The sequence below is a fragment of the Parambassis ranga genome, chromosome 2 (genome assembly GCF_900634625.1).
Source record: "Parambassis ranga chromosome 2, fParRan2.1, whole genome shotgun sequence".
Lineage (NCBI taxonomy): Eukaryota > Metazoa > Chordata > Actinopteri > Ambassidae > Parambassis > Parambassis ranga.
In genome coordinates this window covers 35,486,817-35,513,705 of record NC_041023.1, presented here as the reverse complement: position 1 = coordinate 35,513,705, position 26,889 = coordinate 35,486,817, and the positions used below count along the sequence as shown (strand labels likewise).

The following is a 26,889-nucleotide window of genomic DNA, read 5'->3' as shown; positions in this document are numbered from 1 at the left end:
CATAAATGTGTGCTTTGCGCCCTGATCCACTTTAACTGTAATGCTGTAATGACCACTGCAGCCTGCAGGAGGCGCCAGCTGTTCAGGCCTGAGCAGGTTGTTGGTAAATAAACTTTATTATTATGCCTGCACAATGTTGCGTACTGAAGGTTAACACACTCATCATACAAAAGCACTATGAAATGTCACTCTGTAAAATGCATTTATCAAATAAAGCTCACTGCACTTCCTGTGGTAAAAAACATGTTCTCTCCTCAGCTCTTCCACAATAAGACCATTTTCTGTCAAAGAAAATAAATTAAAGTCACAGCACAATGTGTCCTCATGTGTCCTCCAACATTGCCCAGTGTCTGCGGCTCCAACAGGAAACACAGGTTTGACCAGAGGAAGAAGCTCCGCCCCCAAAAAACCAGGAAGGTACAAGTCTGCTGAGTGGGCCTGATTGACATGAAGGCTGAGTTTCAGCGACATCATGTAACCTGTGTGCAGAACGTATGATGTCACTGACGCACACATGAAGTGATGTCACTGACTGAATGCTGGTGTGACGACGTGCTTCAGGCTCAGAGCTCTGGAGTCTAAACTCGACAAACTGCATCAGAACAACAGAAGAAGAAACAGTTCACACTGTCCTCTAAACAGGAAGCAACACATTTTCAGTGCACAGTGGGACGAGAAGGGACACATATGAGAACGGCTCTAAGGGACGGTGACGTGGAAGGGGCTGCCGGGGACGTTCTCGTCGCCCCACTTCAGGATGAGGATGTAGCTGCCCTGCTCCTTGACGGTGTACGTCACGTTGTACATCCTGTTGCCCATGTGTTTGACATACACCTCCTCGCAGGGCGTCTTAGGCCCGTGGACACCAACCATCAGCATGTTGGTGCCTGCAAAGAAGAACGCAGAGACGTGAGCACAGGCAGAGACTCTGAGGCTTGACCTTCAGGACGGTGTCCTCACCTGCTTTACTGCAGTCCACCGTAAAGGTGTTCTTCTGACCTATGAAGGCCTTCGACAGGCCGGCACCGCGGGAGATGACTTTACTCGCATCTGAGGAGAATTTGGGCAGAGACGCAAAGGCTCCGCCCATTACAGATGGCTTGGAGACGGTCTCCACAAGAACGGACGATGTCTCATGAAGACTGTGGCCCCCAGACAGGCGAGGTCCTGCAGAGAGAGACATCAGAGGACAACAGTCAAGCTAAGCTCTGACATCTCATTGGCTGGATGAAGTGTCCCTCCTGCTGTTATAACTAGCTGAACACAAACACCTTGTCCTCGTCCTGTCTCGGGTGATTTTTGTTACTTTAGCTGAGCGGAGAAAGAGCTGAGTCATGCTTTGTTATGGGAGCACGCTCAGCCGGAGGCAGCGGCGGTACGCTGGACAACCAGACATCCGTTGAAGCTGCAGGAGCTGTCCTGCTCTGACCCACCTGAGACTTTGGCCTTGAAGGGGCTGCCTACGATATGCTGTGGGCTGCCATACTTTATAGAAATCAGGTAGTTTCCGGGGGCCATGGGAGTGTAGGAGACCTTGTAGCCCTCGGGACACTCCTGACAGTCCATCTTCACCTTGGACGGCCCGTCGATAGTGATGGACAGAGCTCCTGCACTGGCGTTACACGTGTTGACGATAAACTCGGATGCCACCCCTGATGCAGTGAGATGAGACATCATCACACAGTTCTTGGTTTCATCATGGGTCACAGTGGGTTATATTTCATGCATACCTGTGCTTCCACCTTCCAGGCCGGGTCCGAAAGCAGACACCATTCCTGGATCTGCAACCTGTCCCGGGTCTCCCACTCGGATCTTGAAGGGACTGCCAGGGACGTGGCTGCCGTTAAAACGCACGTCTATAGAATGGATGCCATTCTCTCTGGGGATGAACCGGATGGCATGCTGATCTGTAGGAACACAGTGACGTCATTCACAGAAACCATGAGGACAGCTGTCCTCTGCACAGCGCTGAGGAACACAATGGACTGAACTGTGGAGGATCCACAGCTGGTCCTCACCGCTGTCCAGCTCAGTGATGCAGCACTCCTCTGTGGCTCCTGACGGGGTGTGGATCTTAGCATCGACCAGGCCTCTGGCTCCGTTCAGCTGCACCGCAAAGGACGCCTCCTGGCCCACCTTCAGACCCATCTCCTGACACACAGCAAAGAACAACATTTAAGGCACACCCTCATTGTAAAACATCAAAGTTCTAACACACACACACACTCCTCAGCAAAGCACCACACACTGATCATAAATCTATCCACAGTCTATCACCGTAAACATAGTTTAATAAGTGAGCTCAGCTGGATGAGCAGGTCTCACCTGCAGGCTGGTGATGCTGAGGCGTCGGGCGTCATCAGACAGAGTGGCGATGGGGACGATGAAGGGCGAGTCTGGGATGTGTTCATCGTTGAATTTAATGGAAACCTCATAATCGCCTGGAGGGAGGAGACAGAGTTTCATATGATAAGCAGGGCCTCACTGAGATCCTCAACAGTAACTCCAGACAGGTATTCAACAGACTGTAAATACATCAGGTTACATCTAACCCCCTCCTCTCCTCCTGTTCCTGGAGTTCTTGTCTCTGGTCTTACCAGACTCCTGCACCACGTAGGCGACCCCACAGGATCCATCCTTCCGGTCTTCAAAGCTGATCTCGGCCTTGCTGGGTCCTTCCACAGCGATGGAGAGACCTCCAGCTCCGGCCTCCCTGGTCCAGATACTAAACTCAGCTGCAAACCAACACACAGATAAATTATAAACAAGGGTAGGCGGGGCCTGTGGGCGGGGCCTGTAGGGGGCGCTGATGAGCAGCAGAGGTAAACATCGAGTCTTGTTTGTCGACATGAGGATGCAAAAGTGTGTCTGCATGACTTTTTGTGACTAAATCAAACTCAGAAACATGAAGAGGAAGAAAAAGAAAGGCAGACAGGTCAAATCCAAGCTGTGAGACCCACCTGGGATCCCTGCAACTCCTCTGTCTAGTCCTGTTCCTCCTACGCGGACCTTATGGGCCCCGCCCTCTCCCAGTGGCCCCACGGTGAACTGGAAGGGGCTCCCAGGGACGTGCTGGCTGCAGTATTTCACATTGACGGTGTGAGGTCCCATCTCTTGAGGGATGAAGCGGACACTGTAGGTGCTGTCCTCTCCTTTAATGATCTCTGCGTCCTCTGTGTTCCCTCCAGGACTCGTCACCTGAGCTGTAATCTCCTGGTTACCTGCCTCACCTGACAGGAAGAGGACAGCTGTTAAAAACCCTTTGATATTAAAAAACTGTCTGAACTTAGACATCAAACTGTGAGTATAAAGTTCATCCAGCAGTTGTTCGCTGATCAGATGTTTTGTTGTTTTTGTTGTTGATGACATGAGAAAATCAAAGCAGGTGTGAGACGAGCAGGTTAGAGCTGACACAGACTCCACAGCACCAACACACTTCACACTTCACACACACCATTCTGCAGTGGTGGTCGGCCGCTGGCCGGCATCCCAGTGAAGCCACTGAGACTCTCTCGTCCCAGAAATCCTCCAAACACGTCTCTGAAGGGATCTCCTCCGACCTGCGTACTCTCCTCCACACGGACCTCCCTCTTTGTCTCTCCAGCTCGAGTTTTACTGATCTCCGTCCGCTCGGTCCGAGTGTAGGTGTGGCTACTGCGTGTGAACGTCCGGGTCAGACGTTCCTGAGCTGAGACCATCTGAAACCAATTTCCTATGAGGAGAAGCAGGAGGAGGGGCCAGCAGGGAGGAAAGAGGAGACAAGAAGAAGGACAAAGACAAGGAGGTAAAGAGGATCTAGAAGGCAAACTGGGCACACAGGGCTGGAGGACACGGTGATGGCACAGCTCACCTGGTATTTTGAGGTTGAGGTCACAGGTGCTGCCCACGGTGGCGATGGAGGGAGCCTGACGTTTCCTGGTGATGCTTTCCTTCATTCGGCCCTCGCCAAACACCTTCACTGTGAACGGACTTCCTGTTTACACAAACAAAGAGGACAGTGTGTCTGTAGTTCCTGTCTCTGCCTGTGGAGGACAGTGTGTGTGTACTTCCTGTCTCTGCCTGTAGAGGACAGTGTGTCTGTAGTTCCTGTCTCTGCCTGTGGAGGACAGTGTGTCCGTAGTTCCTGTCTCTGTCTGTAGAGGACAGTGTGTCTCTAGTTCCTGTCTCTGCCTGTGGAGGACAGGGTTTGTACCTGGGACATGTTGGTCTGCAAACTTAATGTTGATGATGTAGTTTCCAGGTTCCGTTGGACAGTAGGTGACTTTACATGTCCCATCCTCCAGGTCCTCACAGTTTATGTCCACCTTACTGGGGCCCTCAATGGACAGACCCAGACCTCCATAACCTGCCAAGAACAGGGGGGGGCGTTTTAGGGAACCCTGACTTTCACTTGTTTGTTTGTCTGAGTGATGTCCTCACCTGCGGTCCTGGTGTCCACGATGAACTCAGCCACATCAAAGGTGTGTCCCTCCACCAGACCCTGACCGTACACCTTCACCTTACTTGCATTGCCAATCTCTGACTGACCCACCATAATCTTAAACGGACTATTGGTCACATGTTTCCCATTCTTCTTCACGCTCACCACGTGTTCGCCCACTTCCTTTGGTGTGAAGGAGATTCCTGCAGACACAGGTGACATGATCAGACAGGTCTGGTTAGTGGTTTCGGGGTTGTAAGGTGGAGTACACACTGACCAATGTGTCGGTTGGGGAGCCTCTTCAGCAGACACGGCTCTTCACTTCCAGACGGAGCTCTGATCGTGGCAGTCAGGCTGCTCAGGTCCGTCTCGGTGATCTTCAAGGATACGTCTGTTGCCGTGCCAACGTTGAGCTGGGACGTCCTCATGGCGTCGTCACCTGGAGGTCACAGGAGGAAAGGTGAACAAAACAAGTGTCTCCAGAAAAACATTAAGACGCCATTTTAGGTACCGGTGATCTTGGCGGTGAAAGGACTTCCGGGAATATGTTTGTCGTCGAACTTGACGATGATGTTGTAGTCGCCGGGCGCCGTGGGCAGGTAGGACACCGTACACGTCCCGTCTTTGTTATCTTTACAGCTGATCTCAGCTTTGGATGGACCTTCAACAGCCAGAGACAAACCGCCTGCACACAACGCAGAAGACATGTCGGAGGTTATGGAAAGGGTTAATGAGCGTCATCAGTGTTTGTCAGGTCAACACATCTGGATTCTAACAAAGGAAGATATGGACACCTTCTCCTGCGTCTTTAGTAACGATGGTGAATGTGGCCGGTCTGTTTACCGTGCCGTGGCTCAGACCAGGGCCATATGCAGTCACATGACCACTGTTAATGGCGTCAACATAGAACTGGAGGGGACTTCCTGTAACAGAGGAAACAAGAGAAGAAGAAGCTCTGCATCAACGTGTGAAGTCTGCTGTGATTCAGGGTGATGGTGCTGCCTCCTCTGTGTGTGGGGTACCTGGGATGTGGTTCCCGTCATATTTAATGTCCATTTCGTGCAGGCCTCGTTCAGTCGGGGAGTACTTCACCGTGACGGTGCCGTCCTTGTTGTCAGTGATGTTAGGGTGAGCTGTCCGACCGGACGGCATTCGCACTTCACCTGAAGACAACAAATTGCACACAGCTTAGAGCGCCAGCAGCTTCAGTAAAAACAGTTCAGACCCTGATCAGAAACTTCTGAAACTGATCAGTCAGAGCTGCAGCTCAGTGCTCACCTGTGATCTCTCCTTTCTGCACCGTGAAGGGGATGACCAGACTGAAGGGGCGCAGCACGGCCTCCATCCCGTCCACCACACCGATCGGATCATCTGTCGCCTAAACCGGGACAGAGGGGAGGGGCGTTAGGGAGGCCACACTGGGAACTCTGGGAGTTCAACCAGAGAGGGGAGGAGGAAGAGGAGGAGGAAGCACAGCAGGACTTCAGTGGCTACAGTATGTACAGAAATACAACGAAATAATTTTAACACAAGACATCATAACACCAAAATAAACAGGTCTCACTGAGCAGCTGTGATCAGAGCAGCCTGCATGCAAACCATGCAGCCCCATGCCGAGCCAGCACTAATCTATAGTTAATCTGGGTTGTTATTGACTGTCAGTCAGGAAAGGCTGCAGTGATGGAGGAGGAAGAGGAGCAGGATGAAAATGAACAGCAGGTGTGGACGTAAAGCTGATACCCATTGAGGGGAGAAGCCAACATAGGGAGAGAAGGGCTGCTGTAACTGAAGCTTGTCACATGGCTCCTCTATTATTGGGACGGTATCGCTGGCCTGATGGGGAACAAGGTGCAACAGTTAGGAGAAACAGAGACACAGAGACAGAGACAGACAGACACAGAGACACACAGACACAGCGAGAGACACACACACACACACACACACACACACACACACAGACAGACACACAGAGAGAGAGACACACAGAGACACACAGAGACACACACAGAGACACACACAGAGACACGCACAGACACAGAGAGAGACACAGAGACACACAGAGAGACACAGACACAGAGACACACAGGGAGAGACACACTAAACGTTCATTCATTGTTTCGCAGTTGTGCTGCTTTAGCCCCGCCCCTTTCATGGAGGGGGATCTTTTCTGTCATTGTCATGAAAACCCCAATTAACATATGGTATGAAGTTTAAATGTAACTGTTTTAACAAGCTGGACTCCCCTATTAATAAATCCCCTTATGACTTCATGGGTCTGTAGTAGTGTAGTGTCATACTGTGTCTGCAGAGACATTGTTGCACATCCTGGATGTTGTGTTAATGTTCAGTTATATAAACACACTGTTAAAATGTTAAGGTTCGGGATACGGACACAGCAGCTCCCAGCCTGACCAGTTCCTGACCTGTCATCACCATGGACTAGTTTACTAGTCTTCAACCAGTCTGAGGAGAAAAACTGACCAGGAACCACTGATCTGCATACCAGACCAGACCATACCAGACCAGACCAGACCAGACCGGACCAGACCATCCCTGCAGGCCGGTGACTCACCACCACATGGAAGGGGCTGTTGGGAATGTTCTCTCCTCCAAAGCGGATGGTGATGACATACTTCCCGGGCTCAGGGGCCGTGTAGTAAATATCAAATGTGCCGTCTGCGTTCTCCACCACGTCCACATCCAGCTCCGCTCCATCCGGTGTCGACACCTTACAAGTGACTTTACCTTTTCCAGCAGCCTTTGCGTCCACAGTGATGACAGTCTCCTCTCCGATCTGGATGGTCGGGCCAATACCTGAACCTGACAAGATGGACGACAAGTGGGTTGACAGACAGAATGTAGACTCAGCTCCGGCTGTTCATGTAAACACTGTGAAGAACACTAACCCGGTCCGTGTCCTCCGATCGACACTGTAAAAAAAAAAAAAAAAAATCAGGTGTGAGTAAGACATGTATGATTGGTGGACAGTGGATTGGTGGGTGGAGCCTAACCTGTGACCAAACACTTGCTGGCGTCTCCAGTGGGTAGAGCATGGATCCGGTAAGGTGAGTATGGGATCTCATCTCCTCCGTATTTGATGGTGATTGTGTAACGTCCGGCCATGTCTGGTAGGTAAGACACAGTGTATGTCCCGTCTTGGTTGTCACGGATGTTCGCCTTCTTAGGTTTTCCATCTGGATCCTGGAGACGCAGGAACAGGAAGTTAGTGGTACAAAACAACACTAACCCACAACACAGGCCTCCTACTGACCGTCACTGGTCTCCTACCATCTGCCTTCAGATCAAACTCATTGCACCTTCTTCCAAAGTGTAACTCTAGGGCCCTTTAGAAAACAGAGTGTATTTAACCCCTGGCTGCAGCAGCGCTCCCTGGTGTGTGGATGGAAGTGTGTGAAGCAGACTAGAACACCTGGATGGCTGTTGATGGTATAAGATCAGTGGCGCCTTCAGTTCACACGGAATCTACATCTAATCACTGCAGCACAGGGTGGATGGAGGTTTAGGCGGAGGAGAGTGGTTAGTGGAGGACTGAAAACCACATTGTTAGACAAAAGTAATCCACATGTAGACCACAGGGGGCAGACAGAGACCAGTTTGACTTCTAAACATACACTGTCCATCAGTGTAAAGACTGGTCTGCTCAGACCTGTTTTCACCCTCTGAATCCAAAGACCTGCAGGCCTTTCATCATCACAGCCAAAATAAACAGGAAGCTAACGGTCCCTGAATGCATCATGTTCAAAAGTTAAAAATCCCCTAAGAAAAAACAAACATTCTGCACTCCTCAGCAACAAGCAGGAGGCCATGATGGACTCATGTGACAAACACTCAGAGAGTCCTTAAACCCAGGAACCTGTTAGCATGTTAGCACCTTCTGTCCCCTCAGTGTGTGTAAACACAGGGCATGCTAACTCTGGTTGGACTACAGACATGTGTTCAGCTGCTTCTGAGAGTCAGTTTGGAGTTCAGAGGGTTAAACTGCTGATGAGGATCTTGTGATCTGACAGAAAGAGACTCACAAGCAGCCTCCCTGAAGTGTACTGACTTTGTTTTGGTGGTGAAGTGGCAGTGTGGGGGATGAGCATGAGAAGAGACATGAGATGGGGTGAAGGGGGAGGGAGGTGAAGGAGGAGAGCATGCGGGCCTTACACAGCCTCTCTTCAGAATACTGAAGGGGATGGTTCTCTTTACTATATGAGTCTCCCACACCCTCCTGCCCCAGTCCTCCACAAACACAGAGGCCTCGCACCTGCACCCATCCGGACCCTGCAGCAACAGCAACAGCAACAAGCCCAGAAACAGAGCAGAGCATCAAGAGGCCTGAGTGAGGCTGCACCTCCACCAACTGCAGAAACCAGCTCTGTGGGTGGTTCATTTCTCAGGGACAGTGCCTCTCTGTGGTAGAAAGACTCACCAGGATCTGTACCGTGAGCAGTCCCTCTCCAGCATCTCTGGCGTCAATGGTGAACTCAACGGGCAGACTGGCTGGAACACCGGACGCATTCAGACCCGGACCACTGGCCCGAACTTTACTGGCATCGTGAGTCGGTAACGTCTTAATCTTAAACGGACTGGAGACAGTTTGGGATGTTAGAAATTCACCAGAGAATCAGAACTTCCTGCTACATAAATCTGTTCAGCACCGACCTTCGGGGGACTTCCTGGTCGGCGTACTTCACACACACTGTGTACGGGCCGTCGTTGGCAGGAGTGTAGTTGACGGTGTGAGTTCCGTCACCTTTGTCAGTGACGCTGACTGGCTCGGCCATGCCTGAGGTCAGACCAGAATATCAGAACATGGACAAAGGCCACAGAGAAGCTGCTCACATTACAACCTACACTTCAGAAGTGATGACGGGTCTCACCTGTTGGCCCGTAGAGCAGCACCTCCAGGGGGGCCAGCCCAGCTTTACTGCTATCAACAGTGAAAGTCTGAGGAATATGAGCTCGGACTCCAATCCCAAGCCCAGGACCAGAACACCTCACCTTACTGGAATCCACCAGCTCTCGCACTGGGACCCGGAACGGGCTCTCTGCAGGACAAACAGACACGAGTGACATCTGTCCATCAAAAGAAAGGTCTGAGATCTCACCTCGCTCACCTGGGATGGGAAGGCCTCCAAAGGTGATATTCACATCATATTCTCCGGGGGTGAAGGGGATGTACTCCACGCTGCAGCTGCCATCTTTGTTGTCTTTACATGACATCTTTGCCTCTGATGGACCCTCAATGGCTAGACCAAGACCTCCAGTGCCAGCACCTCTGAGGACAAGACCGGGTATAGGACAAACACTCCAAAGTTCTGTCAAACTTGAGCAGCATGAATACACAGCGTGAACACACCTGGTCTCCACTGTGAAGCGATTAGGTTTGGTCACCAGTCCTTCCTCCAGGCCTGGTCCATAGGCCCTGACCCGGCTGGGATCACATCCCTCCGTCACAGACACCCTAAACGGACTCTTTGGTACCGAAACCTCATCGAAGAGAACTTCAATCAGATGTAGACCTGCAGACAGACAAAGGCCTTCGTCAAGAGTCCATGATACAACAGGCGGCTCTGGTTCAACCAACCAGCCTCTGCAGCACCCACCGCAGCTATTAATACCCTGCCTTCATTCTGGGCTCCTCTCACTCTGCTCCTGTTCCTTGCTGAGCTTTCATTCATTTTAACTGCTGTACATCAGCAGCAGCAGCAGTCTGTCGACCGCCGCTGACTCACAAACAACATTTTTACATTTAGCTCGACCAAAGTCTCCTGTCAGAGCAGCTTTTGGAAATCACCAGACTCTTTACTTCACAATGATGATGTGTCATCCTAGAAAAACATCCATAAAACAGCAGCAGGCGCCTCCTGCCTGCAGCACCTGCAGGCCTCAGAAACATCAGGTTGGGTGGAGTTTAGAGCCTCACCATCCTCATATGGAGTGTACTCCACTCTGTAGGTCCCGTCTCCTTTGTCGGTGATGTAGGTGTCTGTGTTGGTTCCTGATGGATTAGAGATCAGGGCTTTGATAGAGCTGCCGCCACTCTTGTAGTGAGCTCGAGCATCTACGGTGAAATGTGTGGTCACTTCTCTCAGAATACCTGTGGAGACACAAGAGGAGGACGTGATGTTGAGCAAAGACAAACACCTCCGCCACTCTAAACAGAAAACTCACCTCTGAGTTCCACTCCTGGTCCATAAACCTTCACCCCACTGGTGTTGATGGCTGGATCCACCAGGACGCGAGCCGGGAACTTTGGCACTGCATGTCCTCCATAGTTGATGGTGATGGTGTACATGCCGTGGCACTGAGGGATGTAAGTGATTGAGTATGTCCCGTCGCTGTTGTTTTGAACATGGACCTCGGCTTTGGCTCCAGAGTCAGAGATGATTTCGATGGTGAGCTCCGCCTCTCCAGCTTTAGAGCAGTCCACCGTGAAGGCTCCAGCCTCGTTCATCTTACCTCGCTCCAGGCCAGGGCCGCTGACTGTCACCTTGCTGGGGTCAAACATGGACTGCACCATGGCCTTGAAGGGGGACCCAGGGATGTGCTGCTCTGCAAACAGGATGTTGATGGCGTACTCTCCAGGCTCAGTGGGCAGGTAGGACACAGAACAAGACCCATCCCCGTTGTCCTGGCATTCAATCTTGGCCTCACAGGGCCCCTCCACCGTCAGACCTAGACCACCAGTACCAGCACCCTTTGTGTCAATAGCAAAGGGAGCTAGTTTACCCACCACCCCACCCTGAAGACCTGGACCATAGGCTCGCACCTGCAGGGTACAAAAACGTTGAGGTTGATAAAAACGAAGCCATCAGCTTTTAAAGTATAAACCGACCCAACAAAAACCAGACCCGAAAACCAGAGACAGAACTTGGGCTCACACTGAGAGGATCCAGGTGGTCAGAACTCAATGAAAAGGCTGCATCTTCCAGCTGCTGCCCCGTATCAATAACATTCTGGAGGTCAGATTTGATTTATTTATCCTGACAATAACTCACCTTGGATGGATCAGGGGGCATGATGCCCTCCACAGCAAATGGACTTCCTAGAACGGGGTTCCCATCGTAGCTGATGTCCACCCTGTATGGTCCTTCCTCAGGGGGGATGTACTTTACTGAGTGATTCTCATTGGCTGTGCCAGACTCCAGCTTGCAAGGGATTGGCCGACGTGATGGGGAGGTGATCTTCACGTCCAGTTTGCCCTGACCTCCAGCACCACGAGTACTGATGGAGAACTCCTGATCCTTCCCAACATCCACCTCTGTGATTTGGATGCAAACAGCATCACACACTGGGCAACACCACAGGGAGCTGCACTCACAGCCAAGCAGCAGCTGGTCTTCAGAGAGTTTCTTAGTTTGGCTGTGAGTGCAGCTCCCTCTTCATGTGATTAACCTGAACTATGTGATGAATGTTTGCTCATTTCACAGCTCCAGACTTACTGTTGTTCAGCCCCTGAACTTTGACCTTGCTGAGGTCCAGTGGGGGGGCCACCAGGATGCTAAAAGGACTTTTAGGGATGGGGTCTCCTCCATGACACACAGTGATGGACATGTTCCCCTAAGAGAGGCACATACTGCAGTTACACTGGGTGTACACACACACACACACAGGGGTCATGTTACCTGTTGCACGGCGGTGTAGCGGACGGTGTAGGAATAGTCATGGTTGTCGATGATCTCGAAGTCTCTGACGGCTTCGCCTTTAGCAGCTCCGGTGAAATGGACCTCGGGTTTGGCTTTACCTGCACCCTTCGTGTAAATGTTGAAGTGAGTGGGTTTGCCCACTTCCACACCTGCACAGGTCACATGACACACAAGAGCACGGTCAGTCCTGTGTCTGAGTCTTTGGATCTCTTTGGACCAACGATAAGCTCACCTGTCCTGCTGAGTCCAGGTCCCTCTGCTCTGACTTTAGCAGCATCATGGGAAGGATCCACTTTTATTCTGAAAGGACTGATTGGGATTTCCTGTTTTCACATTAAAAGGTGAGATGTTTGCTTAGCTTTCTGTCAGAGTGTATATTTAGAAGTCATTCGCCTGTCGGCGCCTCACCTGATCAGCGAAGAGCACCATGATGGTGTACTGACCCGGACCCGGTGGGACGTACTTGACCGTAAACGTGTCATTATCGTTCTTAATGATGTCGAAGTCGATGTCAGCCTCTGCAGGTCCAACCACCCCGGGAGCACACTTGATACCGATGCTGACATCACCTGGATAACAGTGGGTCAGGAGTCAAGACACAGCTGGGATTCATGTGACATCAGATATTAACGTTCCCTCATTGATTGAACAAGGACATAAACCACCTGAGACCACTCTCACCTTGTCCTGCCTCGCTGCAGTCCACAGTGAAGTACGTTGGCTCATTAGCTTTCAGTCCGGTCTTCTCTACACCTGGACCATAAACCTTCACATTCTCCGGATGGCTGCCCTCGCCGATTGTCACCTGATCCATGACATCAGCGACATCAGAAACATTGTTTGGCTCAGAGATGAAGACTGTGTGTGTGTGTGTTACCCTGAAGGGGCTGCTGGGGACGTTGACGTCGCCCCAGGTGATGATGATGGTGTGTTTGATGGGTTTGGTGGGAATGTAGACACAGAAGTAGGTGCTGTCTCTGTTATCAGTGATCTGGATGTCGATGGGGAAACCTTCGGCGTCCTGAGCATACAGCTTCAGCTCTCCTCGGCCAGCTCCGTGGGTATCGATGGTGAAATCTGCTGGTTTGTTGACAATGCAGCCTACAGGCTCCAGGCCTGGACCGTAACATTTAACCTAAAGACAAAACATGCGTCATCAATACATTTATCGATTAATAATCTGAGATAATCACTCTCAGGGTCTGCTCAGACCTGCTCAGGGAAGACATCGTTGGCAGCAGGGACGATGTGAGCCATGAAGGGACTGTCCTTGATGTCCTCATCGTCACATATGACGTGGACAGCATAGTCTCCGGGTTCTGTTGGCCAGTATCGAACGTCACATGACCCGTCACCTTTGTCATCACACTCGATCTTGGCCTGAGAAGGACCCTCGATAGAGAAACCTGCACAGAAACACAGTGTGGATTCAGCATTCTGAAGTTTACAGGAGCTGCTGCACATTTTGGATCCGGTTACAGAACAGCAGTCACAGTGCCTGATGTGTTCCTGACTGTAACGTACCAAGAGTTCCCACTTCTGTGCCAATTGCCTCCACAACAAAGTCAGCGCTCTTTCCAACCATCCCGGTCTCCAGACCTGGACCCCATGCCCGCACCTTCTGAGGCCCTGCCTCCTTACCTACATGCACCTCAAAAGGACTAAAACACATAAAAACACACAGAGCGAGTCTGGTTTCATCCTGGTTCCTCTGTGATTCTGATTTGTGAGGTCATCACTAGTCCCTGACATTACACACATATCTTATATTATCTTATCTCACCTGCGTGGGATGCTCTGTCCTCCCCAGGAGATGGTCACTATGTACTTTCCGGTCACGATGGGGTAATAATTACACTCAAACAGGCCGTTTTCCATCTCCACCACCTTCACCGGCTCCTCCAGGCCCTCTGCATTCAAAATAAAAATATCAGGCACGTTGTGATTGTTGTGTTGTTCATGTGATGTGGCTCAGGGTCTTACTTGGTCCCTTCACAGTGACTTTGAGCTCTCCGCTACCGGCCCCTTTCGTGTAAACTTTAAAGTCTGCCACCTCCTTCACTCTCAGGCCCTTTGGCTGCAGACCTCTGCCCGACGCTCGGCAGGCGTTCGGGTTACAGGCTGTGTGGACCAAAGAGCAGACGTGACACAGCAGTTAGACACAGACACACACAGAGCTGCAGGAGTTTCTCTGTTAGTCAGCTGATCAGCGCTGAGAAGCAGTTGGCTGAGGCCTGAAGGAAAAAGCAGCAAGATGAAAGTTCAGAGGGAAGGAAAACGAGCCGGGAGCTGACAGCTGCAAGGAATGTTCATATTTTAATAGACTGATTTGTTGTTTGCTAACAGATGAATAGCTGTAATAAGTAAGGACAATCATAACATGAGGTGCGAGAGCAGATGAAGAACATGAGGAGGAGGAGGAGGAGGCGTGAAGATGCTCACTCAGGCTTCAGAGTGTATCAGTGGATGTGTAATTATGTGAAGTCATGGGATTAACTGTTGCTTCCTAACTGTGACTCACTCAGCTACAGATCTAGTTCAATTTCATTTGAACCTGATCAGACCAGCAGGAGCGCTGACCGCAGCTGAACCTGTTCTGACACTGTGTGGAGTTCCAGCCCTGAACATCATGCAGTTACAGAGGTGCTGGAATCTGTAAATTTATAGAGTGACCCTGTAAACCTGCTTAAAGCTGGTGCTGACCCTGGCAACAGGACAGACCTGGACAAAGCCTACAGAGGCTTCCCAGGACGAAGCAGAAGAAGGCATGGAGGCAGCCACTGGTGGTGACACCACCCAGAGAAGGCTCAAACACATCCACATTCACTGTGAGTCTGAGCTGCAGAGGACCAAGCACGCAATGCACATGCTGTAAAGCTGGGAGACCCCGTACAGCGGGGGTGGAGCCAGGATGGTTGGAGTGGAGATGGAGAGAACCAGGCGAGCGCAGGCAGGCTCCAGTCACACCCCCGACCCTGGCCTGTACTAACTTGGTCGCTTGGTTTTGGGTGGTGTTGGAGGGGGGGCTCTCCTTGTCCTGTCTGATGGTGGGGTGCGAATGGACTGAGGTACAATCTGCACCGGAGACCCTGGTGGAGGGGGGGCACTCTGTGAAACTGAAGGAGGGAACAACAGTGATGATACATGTTAACAGAAAGGGAGACCTCCTGACCAGCAGGTGGTGAGCCACAAGACCTGCAGGCACAGGAAGCTGGGAAGGTAAATTAAAATGTTTGTCAGTCGCACGTTTCACGTTTCCTAAGATAAAACAGTCCATTTTTAAATGATATCATCTCATCACAGACCAAACCTGGGCCAAAGATCACGTTACCACCTACAACAGAATGCACAAGACAGCAGCAACTCCAGTCCAAAGGCTGAGACAAGCAAGTCCTGAATCCAGGCAGATCAGTCCAAAAACCTAAGTCCTGAGTTACGTTCGGCTTCAGATAAGTCAAAAAAAAATTACCAATAAACAAGACATGCAAACACTTTACCCAGGTCTGTCAAGACCCACATCAAAAGTCCACTTCAATAAAATTCAAATAGATCAAACAAAAAGTCCCAAAAAATCCAAACAGTACATCCGGTCAGGGTCGGCAGTTCTAACAAACACAGGGTGTTAAGGGTCAAGTCAAAGTTTGAGACAGTGAGTCCTACAGTGAGTCAAGGATTTACAAGTCCAAGTTCAGATCCAGAGAGGAAAGTCTGATCCAAAAATACTGCAGAGCAAAACAGGAGGTGTTAATACAGAAAGTCCCTGAACCAGAGTCACAAGGCATCAAACCCAACCCTGTCAGGAGACGTCCATATAAGGACTTTCCTAAGAGAAAACAACTGTAGACCTATCAAGACAAATCAATCACACACCACACACCTGACCCTGAGAGACACACTCAGTCTGTCAGTGAGACACTGATTAGAGAGCAATGCTGAGTGATGAGTGACAGAGGGAGGGTCAATAAGTTCATTCATAAGAATATTAACTGATGGACTGGCACAACAAAAACTGCACATCTCAAGGCTTTGAAACAACAGGATTAGCCTGACTCCTACCCTCGGAGACATGGACAGTGAAAGGACTTCTGGGAATCTGCTGCCCTGCAAAGGTCACGTAGACGGTGTGCGGCCCCTCCAGGACGGGAACATAGGTGCAGCGAAAGATACTGTCGCCTTTGTTCTCCAGGACAATCTCCACTGTGTCCCTGCGGCCATCCGAGTCCACAATGATGATGCCCACGTCTCCGGCCCCCGCCCCTGGTGGACAGAGGACAGCACTGTCAGAGGATGGTAACCGTCTCTAAGACCATGTCAGACGAATCAGACTTTATACCTGCAGTGTAAATATCAAAGTACGTGGGCTTGTTGGCCACATTGCCCATCGCCTGCAGTCCCGGCCCGCGGGCCTGGACTTTGGTCGGGTCACCCATGGCCTTCGAAACGTTTACGATGAAGGGACTTCTGTCGATGTCCTGCCCTGCAAACAGCACCTTTACCTGGAGGAAGAGGAGCACAGAGGCCTATCAGGGACCAGCTGGATGAAGAGAGTGTGGCAGCACAGAATGAGTTACGGGTTGGTGGGACAAACAGCGGAGCAGCGTTGTCTTACTTTATGAAGCCCCTCCACTTTGGGCAGGTAGACCACAGAGTAGGTCCGGTTCTTGTCGTTGTTGGGGATCACTCGGGCCTGATAAAATAAATGAGGTTTTTATTGCGGTCCACTTCATCCTGCTAAATGAAGGTGGGTGTGAGCTCTCACCTCCTCCGTGTGTCCCTCTGGATCCTCCACGTACACCAGAACCTCCCCCAGCCCAGCCTCCACCGTCTCCACCAGGAACTCTGCTGGTTTCAGAACCACGTTCCCGCGAGGCTCGATACCTGAGAGGAGGACAGAGCGAGGACAGTTTAACAGAGCAGCAGCACAGCAGCTGGTTCTCACCCACAGCTCACAGGTCAGGTTCTGAATGGACCCTGCTCCTGTGTGTTCCCCCACCTGGTCCAAAGGCCTTCGCCCTCTTCGGGTGCAGTGTCTTGGCCCTCAGGGGGGCGCCTGGCTTCAGCTTGGCTTTGGGGAACTGAGACAGGTAGGTCATAACGGAGTGCTCGTCCACATTTGGATCCACAATTTCCTCTGGAGCGATGACCTAAGCGGGAGGACGGGACAAGACGTGGTGAAGACAACATGGCTCCCAGCCGCAGACGGCGAGCAACAGAAACAATCAAAACAAACACTGAGAGGCCAAAGTCCGCCATGGGACAGAGGACCTGCAGAGGACTCAAAGGAATCAGACGGCCGGCTGTGTGATGAGACTCATGATGAAGAACAAATATTAAACAGCTGCTCTTCACTCAGAATAGAACATGTGGAACCAGAACCAGACTGACTAATGTGCATTTCTCTCTTGGTTGGATTCTTTCATCCTCCCTCCTCTGAGCTGACAATCAGCCGTCCGCTCTGCTGCTAATTTAAATCGCAGCCTGCTCATCTGTCTGCAGGCTGGAAATAGACCGGAGCAGCATTTAGCGCAGGAAGCTGCTGTCAGAGGATGGGCTGCACTACACCCTGGGAACTACTTTCACTCTGATTCGTCCGGAGTTATGATGCGGCTGAGTTTGATGGGTATCAGTGGGCAGGCGGTGTGTTGTGGTGTCGTGAGCTCTGACCTGTGGCACTCCCAGCCAGTCGTCAGCCTGCTGCATGGCCTCGCGGGCGTTCTCCACCGGCTGACTGGGATCCCATGTTTCCCAGTCTGGACACAAACCTGAAGGCAGCACAGAGGGAAACACGTTAGTCACATGACCTGAACCTGCAAGACCACGAGCAGGGAGCATCTGAGTCCAAGTGACACGTCCAAAATGGACAATATGTCATTATGGAAGACGTCAATCCATGTGAGAAATAAAACTACATCCTGTCAGTCAGCCTGCTGAGGCAAACAGCAACAGCTCAGCACGCAAACAACAAATGACATCATCACAGCAGAAACCCTCCAATCAGAATCCATTAAAGAGCTGCAGGTTCAGGCCACGGCTGTTTACCTTTCAGACGGAGGAGCTGAGTGTTTCTAATATGAAGGCCGACTGTCATGAAGCTCATAAGAGGATTTAACTCAGCTGATGAGTGCGTGTGTGTGCGCGTGTGTGTCTGTGTGTGTGTGTGTTACTGGACTACAGTCAGTGTGAGGACCACAACATTAACCTGCAGAGTGAGGACTGCTTGCAGCTGAAGTGCTAGGTTCAAAGATGTCAGTCCCTGAAATGTCCCTTAAAACCTGTCTGACAGTGTCCTGCTGGTCCTACCGGGGGCGCAGTTGTCCACCAGCGCTCCTAGAGCCTTGCCGTCCCTCCAGTCTCTGTGGAAGTTGGTGATGGGAAGCTGAGGCACTTTGTTTTGGATCCAGCCCAGCAGTCGCTGCTTGGGGGTGAGCTTCTTGGCGTCCTCGTCGTCCTCGTCCTCCCACATAGGCATGGAGATGGAGTAATGGAGGATCAGGGTCCAGATCAGACCCAGGATCAGCTTCAGGTTCCCATCCACGATGGCTTTAGAGTCTGCAGGACAAACGTGAGCACACAGTCAGCAGGGTTCACTTTTACAGCAGTGTCTGTCTCACACCGCAGACCGTCAGTCTGTCCACACACTGTTGGACATTTGATTGACCTGTGGAGGCGTGTGGCCTTCACCAGACACCCAGCTGTGGACATGTGTTCATAAAAGCCTCTGCTCTGTGCTGTGTATCTTTCAGACATCAGTGCAGGAAAGTTTCATCCATCAGCAGCAGAAGGGTGATGTCATCCAGCCCCCGGACACAGGAATGAGGTCAGTTTAAAAACACACAGACACACTCACACACACACACCTACTCACACAGCACAGAGTTTTTTTTATGTGAAATGAAAAAACCTCATGTTCCTCTGAGCAGAGTTAAACTGTCTGATGGAACGTCCAATCAGGAGGCGCTGACATCACAGAGAGAGACGAAGGCCCGGCGCTCATAAATCATCTGTGTGCTACAGAATGATAACACACACACACACACACACACTTTTTATTTTCTTGCAGAAAGCCATCTGTCCACAGCCTTGGCTCCAACAGTCAGAACGCTCCTCACCTCCTTTCACTGTCTCAGCTCCATCTGACCCCTCAACTGCTCACAGTGTCAGCTGACTCTTCAGACTGGCTCTTTGGTGAACTTCCATTACTGTCAGGTTTGACACTTACAGTCCTTCCAGGGCATGAAGATGAACTATTGTCTCACAGTTTCAGTCCCTTTCAGCTGAACAACAAGTTGCAGAGTCAGTTTAGGGTTAAGCACTAAAGCCCACAGAAGTTAAAGCGCAGAAAGCAACTGAAGTGTGAGCTGTCAATCACGTTCTTTCTGCACTTTTATTTCTTGAACACCGATGTTCTGTCTCTTTAGTGCAAACCTCACTTCAGCTACTTTCAGTACTCTGACTTCTACTGAGCCCTCATGTTCTTGGACCTCCAACGACTCCTCCACTGCTTTCAGTGCTGAGCGGTTTCAGGTTCATTCTGCAGGAGTGGAAGTGTGTGTGATTGTTGTCACAATGTCCTCTGGACCGACGGAAACCCGCCCGCCTGTGTTCCAGTCATGAAATTATATTTTCTGTTTTCACCTCTTTCCCTCAGGGTCCAGAACCAGCCCTGAGCTCGGAGAGGAAACATCCGATCGGACCGTTGCTGTAATCTTTCCCCAGGAAACAGGAGCTGCTACAGCCTGTCTGTTCTTCCTCTGAGCACACTGTCACACACTGTTACACACACCGTCTCACTCTGTCCTTTTACACTGTTTTTGTTCAACATGTTTTGTGGAGACAGAAATGATCCCTGTGCAGTCTCACACACACACAGGGAGGTGTTTCCTGTGCAGCTCTGTGCAGCAGTAGAATGGAGTCTGGTGCTCTGCCAGACACTCTGAGCTGCACAACAACTCGCCCATCTGAACACAACTTTTCCTGTTCGCTAATGTTCGACGCTCACCCGTCGCCAATGGTTACCACACAAACAAGCAGAGAAACAATGGAGTCTTGATAGAAAACAGCCCCCCCCCCCCCCCCCACTGGCTCTGAGAGCCAATCAGATCAACAGCCTGCGGGACAGGACGTGAAACAGCCAATCATGTGATCCCTCCTTCAGGCGGGAAGCAGAAACAAACAAACAAACGTCACTTTGTGAAGCTGAGAAATGTTTCATTAGTAAACAAACATCCTGACGCTCAGGTGGAACATGTGACCTGCAGAGCTGAGTGTTGATTGGTTCAGGCGGTCATACTGGCAGACAGTGGTCCGCTATAGCAGGATAATAACAATACTTTTTAAATGGGCGTTCATCATGTAACCATGTACTATAACTCCTTAAAACTAGCCGACTGCTGTCAGTCAGAGTGGATCAGCCTTCATGGATGGAACCACGCAGGTCAAATAACACTGTCCGTCAGACCTGTTGTTCAGTCTGTTATAATGCTACGAGCACATCACGCCCCCTCCCTGAACATGACCGGCTCGTTATCATCACTCATTTAGGTCAACAGCAAATTAGCAAAACCCGCATAGTAGCAACAAATCCTCCTCCTCCGCTGTATGTTCACTTAAACTGCGGTTTCTGCAGCGAAACGTCTTTAATACCTGTCTGTCTGTGTGTGTGCGCGCTGCGCGCTGCAGTGAGAGAGCCGTATGAGTTCTGCACACACGTTTTAAAAAGTCTGGGCCGAAACGAACTTTGTTCTCGTCACCTCGGGAACACGAACATATCTCTCTGTTCTCGTGGAGTATGGAACAAGCTTTATCACACAGCATCAGCTCTGCGCAGCATAAGTCCGCGTTCTTCTGAATTTTCGGTCTTGGCTGACCGCAGCAGACACGTTTTCAAAGATACACACACGGAGGTCCCGCCCTTCACCGTCTCTGATTGGTTTAGACAGTGCGACCAAAATGGTCGCACTCTAGAGCCCTGCTCACTGTTGATCTGTTGATTCTCCAGCTGCTTCACACACCTCACAACTGTGACAACAGCTGACACACACACACACAGGCAGATACCCCCCCACCGTGTCATGTGGTCATGTGGGGGGCGGGGCAACAACTACACAGACCTCTTGTTGTTTGGAGTCAAAGTTAACATGCAGATGAGGCAGCAGTGTGACAGTCAGCAGATCTCTCACACACACACACACACTCAGGGGAAGCCCAGGCTGTCATGGCTCTGTTTCAGTCAGATTCTACACAGGAAGCGTTCCGTTTCTGTGTGTGTACACAGAGGATTTTGGGTAATCTGAGTGAGGACAGTTCTGTCAGAGTGCAGGAAAGAAGCTCTAAACGTACAGATGGCCGCCACGCCGTCACTTCCTGCCAATGAAGTGAAGCTAACAGCAGAGACTGCTGCTAGGCTTGTTGTGATGACCTGAGTGCTCGTCCACCCTACAAACCACTCCATCCATCAGGACAATGGCAGCTGGGGAAGCAGAGACCTCCCTGTCTCCTCCTGGAGGATCTCCAGCTGGTCTGAGAGCAGCTGGAGATATAATCCCTCCTGTAGGTCCCAGGACGGCCTCAGGCCTCGGCCCAGCTGTCTCAGAACTTTAAATCTTAACGTGATGGGAAAGGGTTAATGTAGAGCTGGAAGGGTTAATGTAGCAGGATGTAAACAGGGATGAGCCTGAGAGCTCTGAAACAACCAGTTTGTACTGAGACACTGAGAGGTGTGTGTGTGTGTGTGTGTGTGTGTATAGGGGGGGGGGGGGGGGGTCCTGGCGTCAGTGAAACATTCCTGTGTGCTGACTGCTGAAACACATGGTAACTATTACAGAGAGAGAGGGAGGAAGACATAGAGCTAGAACGAGCAGATCTATGAATGGAGTCTGAAGAATCAGAGCCACAAAGATTCAGGTCGAGAGACACATTAACGCCACGCCACAACACAACACAACAAGCCACGCAAAGACACAACACATCAAGCCACGCCACGCAACGACACGACACAACTGACAGGAAACCAGGCTCAGCATGAGCTGATAGCTAACCAGCTGTGTAATACCACTGTGTGCCACTAGACTAGCAGCAGAGGGACACACTGTGGATGTAGCAGGAAGTGCCAGCGTTTACATCATCAGAGCCCCTGTAGGCTGAGGCCCCGCAGGCTGGGGCCCCACAGGCTGGGGCCCTGAGGGATGGGGCCCTGAGGGATGGGGCTCTGAGGGCTAAGGCCCCGCAGGCTGGGGCCCTGAGGGTTAAGGCCCTGCAGGCTGGAGCCGCGAGGGCTGGGGCCCTGAGGGCTAAGGCTCAACAGGCTGGGGCCCCGCGGGCTGAGACCCCGCAGGCTGAGGCCCCGCAGGCTGAGGCCCCGCAGGCTGAGCCCCTGCAGGCAGGATGAGGGCTGAGGCCCCGTGGGCTGAGGCCCCGCAGGCTGAGCCCCTGCAGGCAGGCTGAGGGCTGAGGCCTGAGCGGCTCCGTTTCCTCGTCTGAGTCTATTTTCAGCAGCTGTTGGAGGAGCGACAGCAGAGCTCAGCTGTGCTGCCATCAATCACCTCCTACTAACAGAGTGCCCCCCTTCACACACACACACAGATACAGACAGACACACACAGGCCCCACAAACCCACAACAACCCCCATCACACCACAGCAGCTCAACAAATGTTTGACACACAATCAGCTCACGGGACACAAATATGATACAATTTTGAGAGCTCTGACTGAAAATGAGGCTCACTAACCCGCCTGGTTCTGATATTGATCAGACAGGAATGCCTGACATCACTCAGCCAGTCAGTAAGCTGCAGTCAGACTGCGATGAGTCGCTTCTGACTCTCACATGAAACAGCTGCTTCCTCACAAACAGAAGCTCCAGGACCAGGACCTCCAGAAGAACGCTGAACAGTGAGCAGTCTCACATCCATCCTCCAGCATGTCTAACATTCTCAACGTTCTCCAAAACAATGCAATTTCCCCAATAATAACCTAATAAAGGTTTCTTAATCTTAATCTTAATCTTAACATTTCTAACATCCATCTCCAAACACTCTGAGAGCACCAACCACCACACCTTCTGCTCCTCCCAGAACCTTCTGAAGACCGAAAGCTCTGCAGGAGTCCAGAGACATCTTCACTGACCAGACTGTAGGAGACACACACACAGACACACACCTGTCCTCTCAGGAACGACCTCAGACTGGAACACCGTCTGGTGCGTAACGTTTGCGTAAAAGCTCTCCACGTACCCTGTCGCGCACTTACCGATGGACACGAGCTTGATGTGCTCCCTCTCCAGGAACTCCAGCGCCACGGACACGTTCTCCAGCTTCATCTGCCTGAAGTTGGGCCGGGAGTGGTACTTCCGGTACATCTTCTTCTGGCTCAGCACCTCCAGCAGCCCGATCAGCTTCAGGCCGTCGCTCAGGTCCTTCTGCAGGTCGTTGATCCGCTTGTTGATTACTTTCAGGTGCTCGTTGCACCACCTGGTGAAGGTGTTCTGCTGGATCTTCTTCCACGGAGCGTCCTCGGCCAGGTCCTTCTCGGTGGCAGGCATCTCCTCCTCCTCCTCGCCGATTTCCGCGCTGCTCTGGTAGAACTTTGGCGGCAGCTGCGGCTCCAAGTAGCTGCTGCTGCTCATCATGGTGCCTGCTTTTATAGCGCGGAGCGCAGTGGGAAGAAAAAGGGCAGAAAAAAGAGAAGAGGCGCAGGAGCAGAGGGGTAGAGCCGGGCCTGAGGGAGGCACACACTTCACTAAGGTCTGCGCACACAGGGACAGCACGCACGCCCACGGTCCGCTAATCCTCTCCGGACACACTCATGGACTCCTGCGGGTTTAGACGGAGCAAAGTTGGAGGCAGAAGAAGGAAAAATGAGGGGCTCGCTGGTCCGGGTGAAGACGCGCAGGCTCTGCGGCTGCAGGAGAAGCGACTGAGTTTAAAAAGCTCGGCGTCACTGCGCTCGACTCCCAGGAATGCCCCTGCCATGACCATATACAACTGCAGCCCTGGCATCCTCCGATACACACGCGCACGGAGGCCGCAGCTCATTGGGCGGCGGCTGGTAGCAGGGCGGGGCCGGCCCTAACGGCCCCGCTCTGACACCCGCACCGCAGAGTCCGGGGCTCCGCCGTGACACCGTCCAGTATTTTTAGCCAAACCAGGGAGAGACACCGTGGGCCCCTGGTCCCGCTCATTAACCTGACCAACGTGCCGTCATCAGAGAGCAGCCAATCAGAGCGGTGCTCACGTAAACAAGTCAAAACTGCTAAGAGGGAGTTAAAAGAATCAGAACAGCAGCGACACAGCAATCAGTAGTAAACAATCAATAAACAATCAATAATCAATCATTAACATCAGTTCTGGTAAGATGTGTCTTTAAAGGCAGTTTTAGAGCCTTACCATTTTTAATGATTTTACAGAAACTGGAAGGAACCCGACTGATGACGTCACGGTGAGTCCAGCACGTGTGACCTCAGATATATTTACTTCAGTCACTATAAAAACAGAAAGTCGGTCTGAAAACATGGCTGCTCAGATTTCTGTCATCATGAGCGTAAAACTAAATTTACCAGCTGAGTCACTGCTGGCTCACAAAGTTCCACCAGAACCTCTGTACGGAGTCCCAGCAGGGCCAAAAGGTGAGCCCAGAGGCTCCATGGTGTGCTGTTCACAGACCACAGAAGGGTTAACCCTGTTTAACCTACAGCAGCATGTGAAACAAGGTGATAAAACATTCAGCCACACATGATGGGTAAAGTGAATCTACTTTTTATTAGTCAGATCATTTACAAAACGTTTTAACGTAAAATCAGAAACATCAGACACAGAAAGACGTTAAAGCTCGACCCGCTGACGGAAACTGACACCGACAACCTGAGCACACGTTAAGAAAATCCTGCTTTGTTGCTGCTGGAAGCAGGAAAGTGTTAGCTTAGCAGCTCTTCATTAGCCAATTGGTCCAGAGCTACCTGCTGCTAAAACCACATCTTTTATTTGCTAATTTAGCTAAGCTAACAGTTTTGCCATCAAAACGATTCAGCAAACAGCTGACGTGACCATCGCACATGCTAAATGTAGCCTAGGACTAGACATTGAAGCTGTTAGCTAAACAGCACTCATGATAGCCAATATACTAACTGCTTACATATTTTAGCTGCATAATACTGGATACGCCCACTGGAGCTAAAGTTCATAATAAATCAAATAAGACAATCATGTTATAGTGACGAAAGCCTGCAGCTTATATAGCCTGTGTGCTAAGCTAAGATAATCACTGATAAGAAAAAAGCAAATACATACAACTAGCATACTACCATAAATAATATAACATAATAATAAAAAACATAATATAACAAGCCTTCTGCTTCAATGGCTCGCAGCAGTCTCCTCGAATTCTGATATGCTAAGATAGCTTGGCGAAACAGCCGTTAAAACATAACATTACAGATGCTACTGAGATCAACTAGATCAGGACGAAAAGCCAAATATACAATCTTATGCTAAGCTAGGCTAAATACACATGACAACTGTTGATCTACTTCGACCAATGAAAACATGAAGCATGTAAGACAGCCAGACGTTTTACTTTGAACGTTTTAATTAGCTAGGCTAACAGTTTTCTGCCTTCAGATTAAAAAAATGATCAGTTAGCAGCAGCTTACCGCTAGCTTCATTTATGTGGCTACCATGACCCAAGCTAACTAACACACTGCACCAGCTAAGACAAAACAACAAAACACAACATGTAAACCAGTCTTTATGCTAAGCTAAGCTATGCTAGAAACTAAACTAAATAAAATCACCAGAAACCACAAGAAGATTTGAAAGTAATAATTTGAAGAATCAGATCACAGCGCTCGCTCATGCTACAACAGCGTGCGCGCCTACAACTGTTACAGTGCCTAATGCAGATCCACTGCTCTCCTAAGCTAACATGCAACACAGAGACACTACAGCTAGCTAACAGGAGTGTGCTAACACGTGAGCCTTTTGTCATTTGAACACCTCACTGTGTACGGACAGACAGACAGATGCTCCATTTGTTTGGAGGTTTTGTCTCAGAACATAATTTACCCAGCAACACAAAAAGCTGTGACAGCACTGAAACATCTGCGTGATAAAAGTCTACAGTGCGTTTTGCATCAGTCTGTCCACTGACTGTTGCTATGGCAAAGCTGAATGAAAAATAAACAAACCATCAGCAATAAGAACGGCTAGAGGCGGAACATGCATGCAGCTTCTGGAAGATTCTGTCATAATAAAAAGGAAGAAATGGTTCATGCTGCGTTTGCTGACATTTAGATTTTGCAGTGTTTTACAGTCAGATAAAATCTGACACATTACTGAAGTAACACAAAGTGTGGAAGCCCAGCCAGCAGAAACACACAGCTTCAGTGTCCAAACAACACTTTTCATCTCTTATTTGTCCATTTTAGTGTTAACCATGCTGAGATCAGCAGATCGATGAGGTGATCAATCAGTGATTGAAAATAGTGTCTGTTTTTATTCATTTACAGTAAAGCGTTTTTTTTTCTACCTACAATGAAAATCCTTCAAAATAAGAGTCTGTCTGTTCTCATCCTGTCACATTTAATCTGTCATGCAAAGACTGTCCATGGTCTGAAGACATGCTCCCTGTGGGAGGGGACGTGTCCTCCTCACACTTCACTTTTCTGTACTTCATTTTTAGTGTTTGAGATATTTTGTCATATGTTGTTAATAAACATGTAAACGTATTATTTATAATCTAAGTCAGCTTAAAGTTTAAAAACCTGAACAGGCTCACAGTCGTCTCAGCGTGTCTCTCTCATTATTTGGTCTCTGATGTA

General features: G+C 50.4%; 1 protein-coding gene across 6 annotated transcripts; it reads right to left on the bottom strand.

The window, feature by feature from the left end:
* Positions 1-93: 93 nt before the first annotated feature.
* LOC114426512 (filamin-C-like) lies at positions 94-24,106 on the bottom strand. Of its 6 annotated transcripts, none has more exons than XM_028393980.1 (48): positions 23,325-24,096; positions 18,376-18,624; positions 17,740-17,837; positions 17,069-17,219; positions 16,835-16,953; positions 16,685-16,762; positions 16,409-16,571; positions 16,132-16,332; positions 15,066-15,191; positions 14,059-14,196; positions 13,859-13,985; positions 13,600-13,736; positions 13,288-13,481; positions 12,953-13,210; positions 12,757-12,880; positions 12,484-12,644; positions 12,308-12,398; positions 12,055-12,224; positions 11,872-11,989; positions 11,428-11,690; positions 10,601-11,198; positions 10,353-10,526; positions 9,786-9,948; positions 9,544-9,704; positions 9,307-9,474; positions 9,089-9,212; positions 8,856-9,012; positions 7,432-7,621; positions 7,327-7,350; positions 6,993-7,240; positions 6,161-6,253; positions 5,699-5,798; positions 5,443-5,583; positions 5,215-5,343; positions 4,932-5,105; positions 4,698-4,859; positions 4,420-4,623; positions 4,193-4,345; positions 3,851-3,973; positions 3,455-3,712; positions 2,961-3,230; positions 2,598-2,735; positions 2,326-2,441; positions 2,019-2,151; positions 1,731-1,907; positions 1,434-1,652; positions 961-1,167; positions 94-887 (listed from the first exon to the last, which is right to left on the bottom strand). In XM_028393980.1, the coding sequence occupies exons 1-48, from the start codon at positions 23,701-23,703 to the stop codon at positions 700-702; spliced, it is 8,337 nt and encodes a 2,778-aa protein (XP_028249781.1). In that variant the 5' UTR covers positions 23,704-24,096; the 3' UTR covers positions 94-699. The 6 variants fall into 6 exon arrangements, with proteins under 6 accessions (XP_028249781.1, XP_028249813.1, XP_028249796.1 ...); XM_028394012.1 differs by lacking the exon at positions 23,325-24,096 and adding an exon at positions 23,134-23,206; XM_028393995.1 differs by lacking the exon at positions 15,066-15,191 and having other exon boundaries at positions 23,325-24,098.
* Between the last annotated feature and the right edge of the window lie 2,783 nt (positions 24,107-26,889).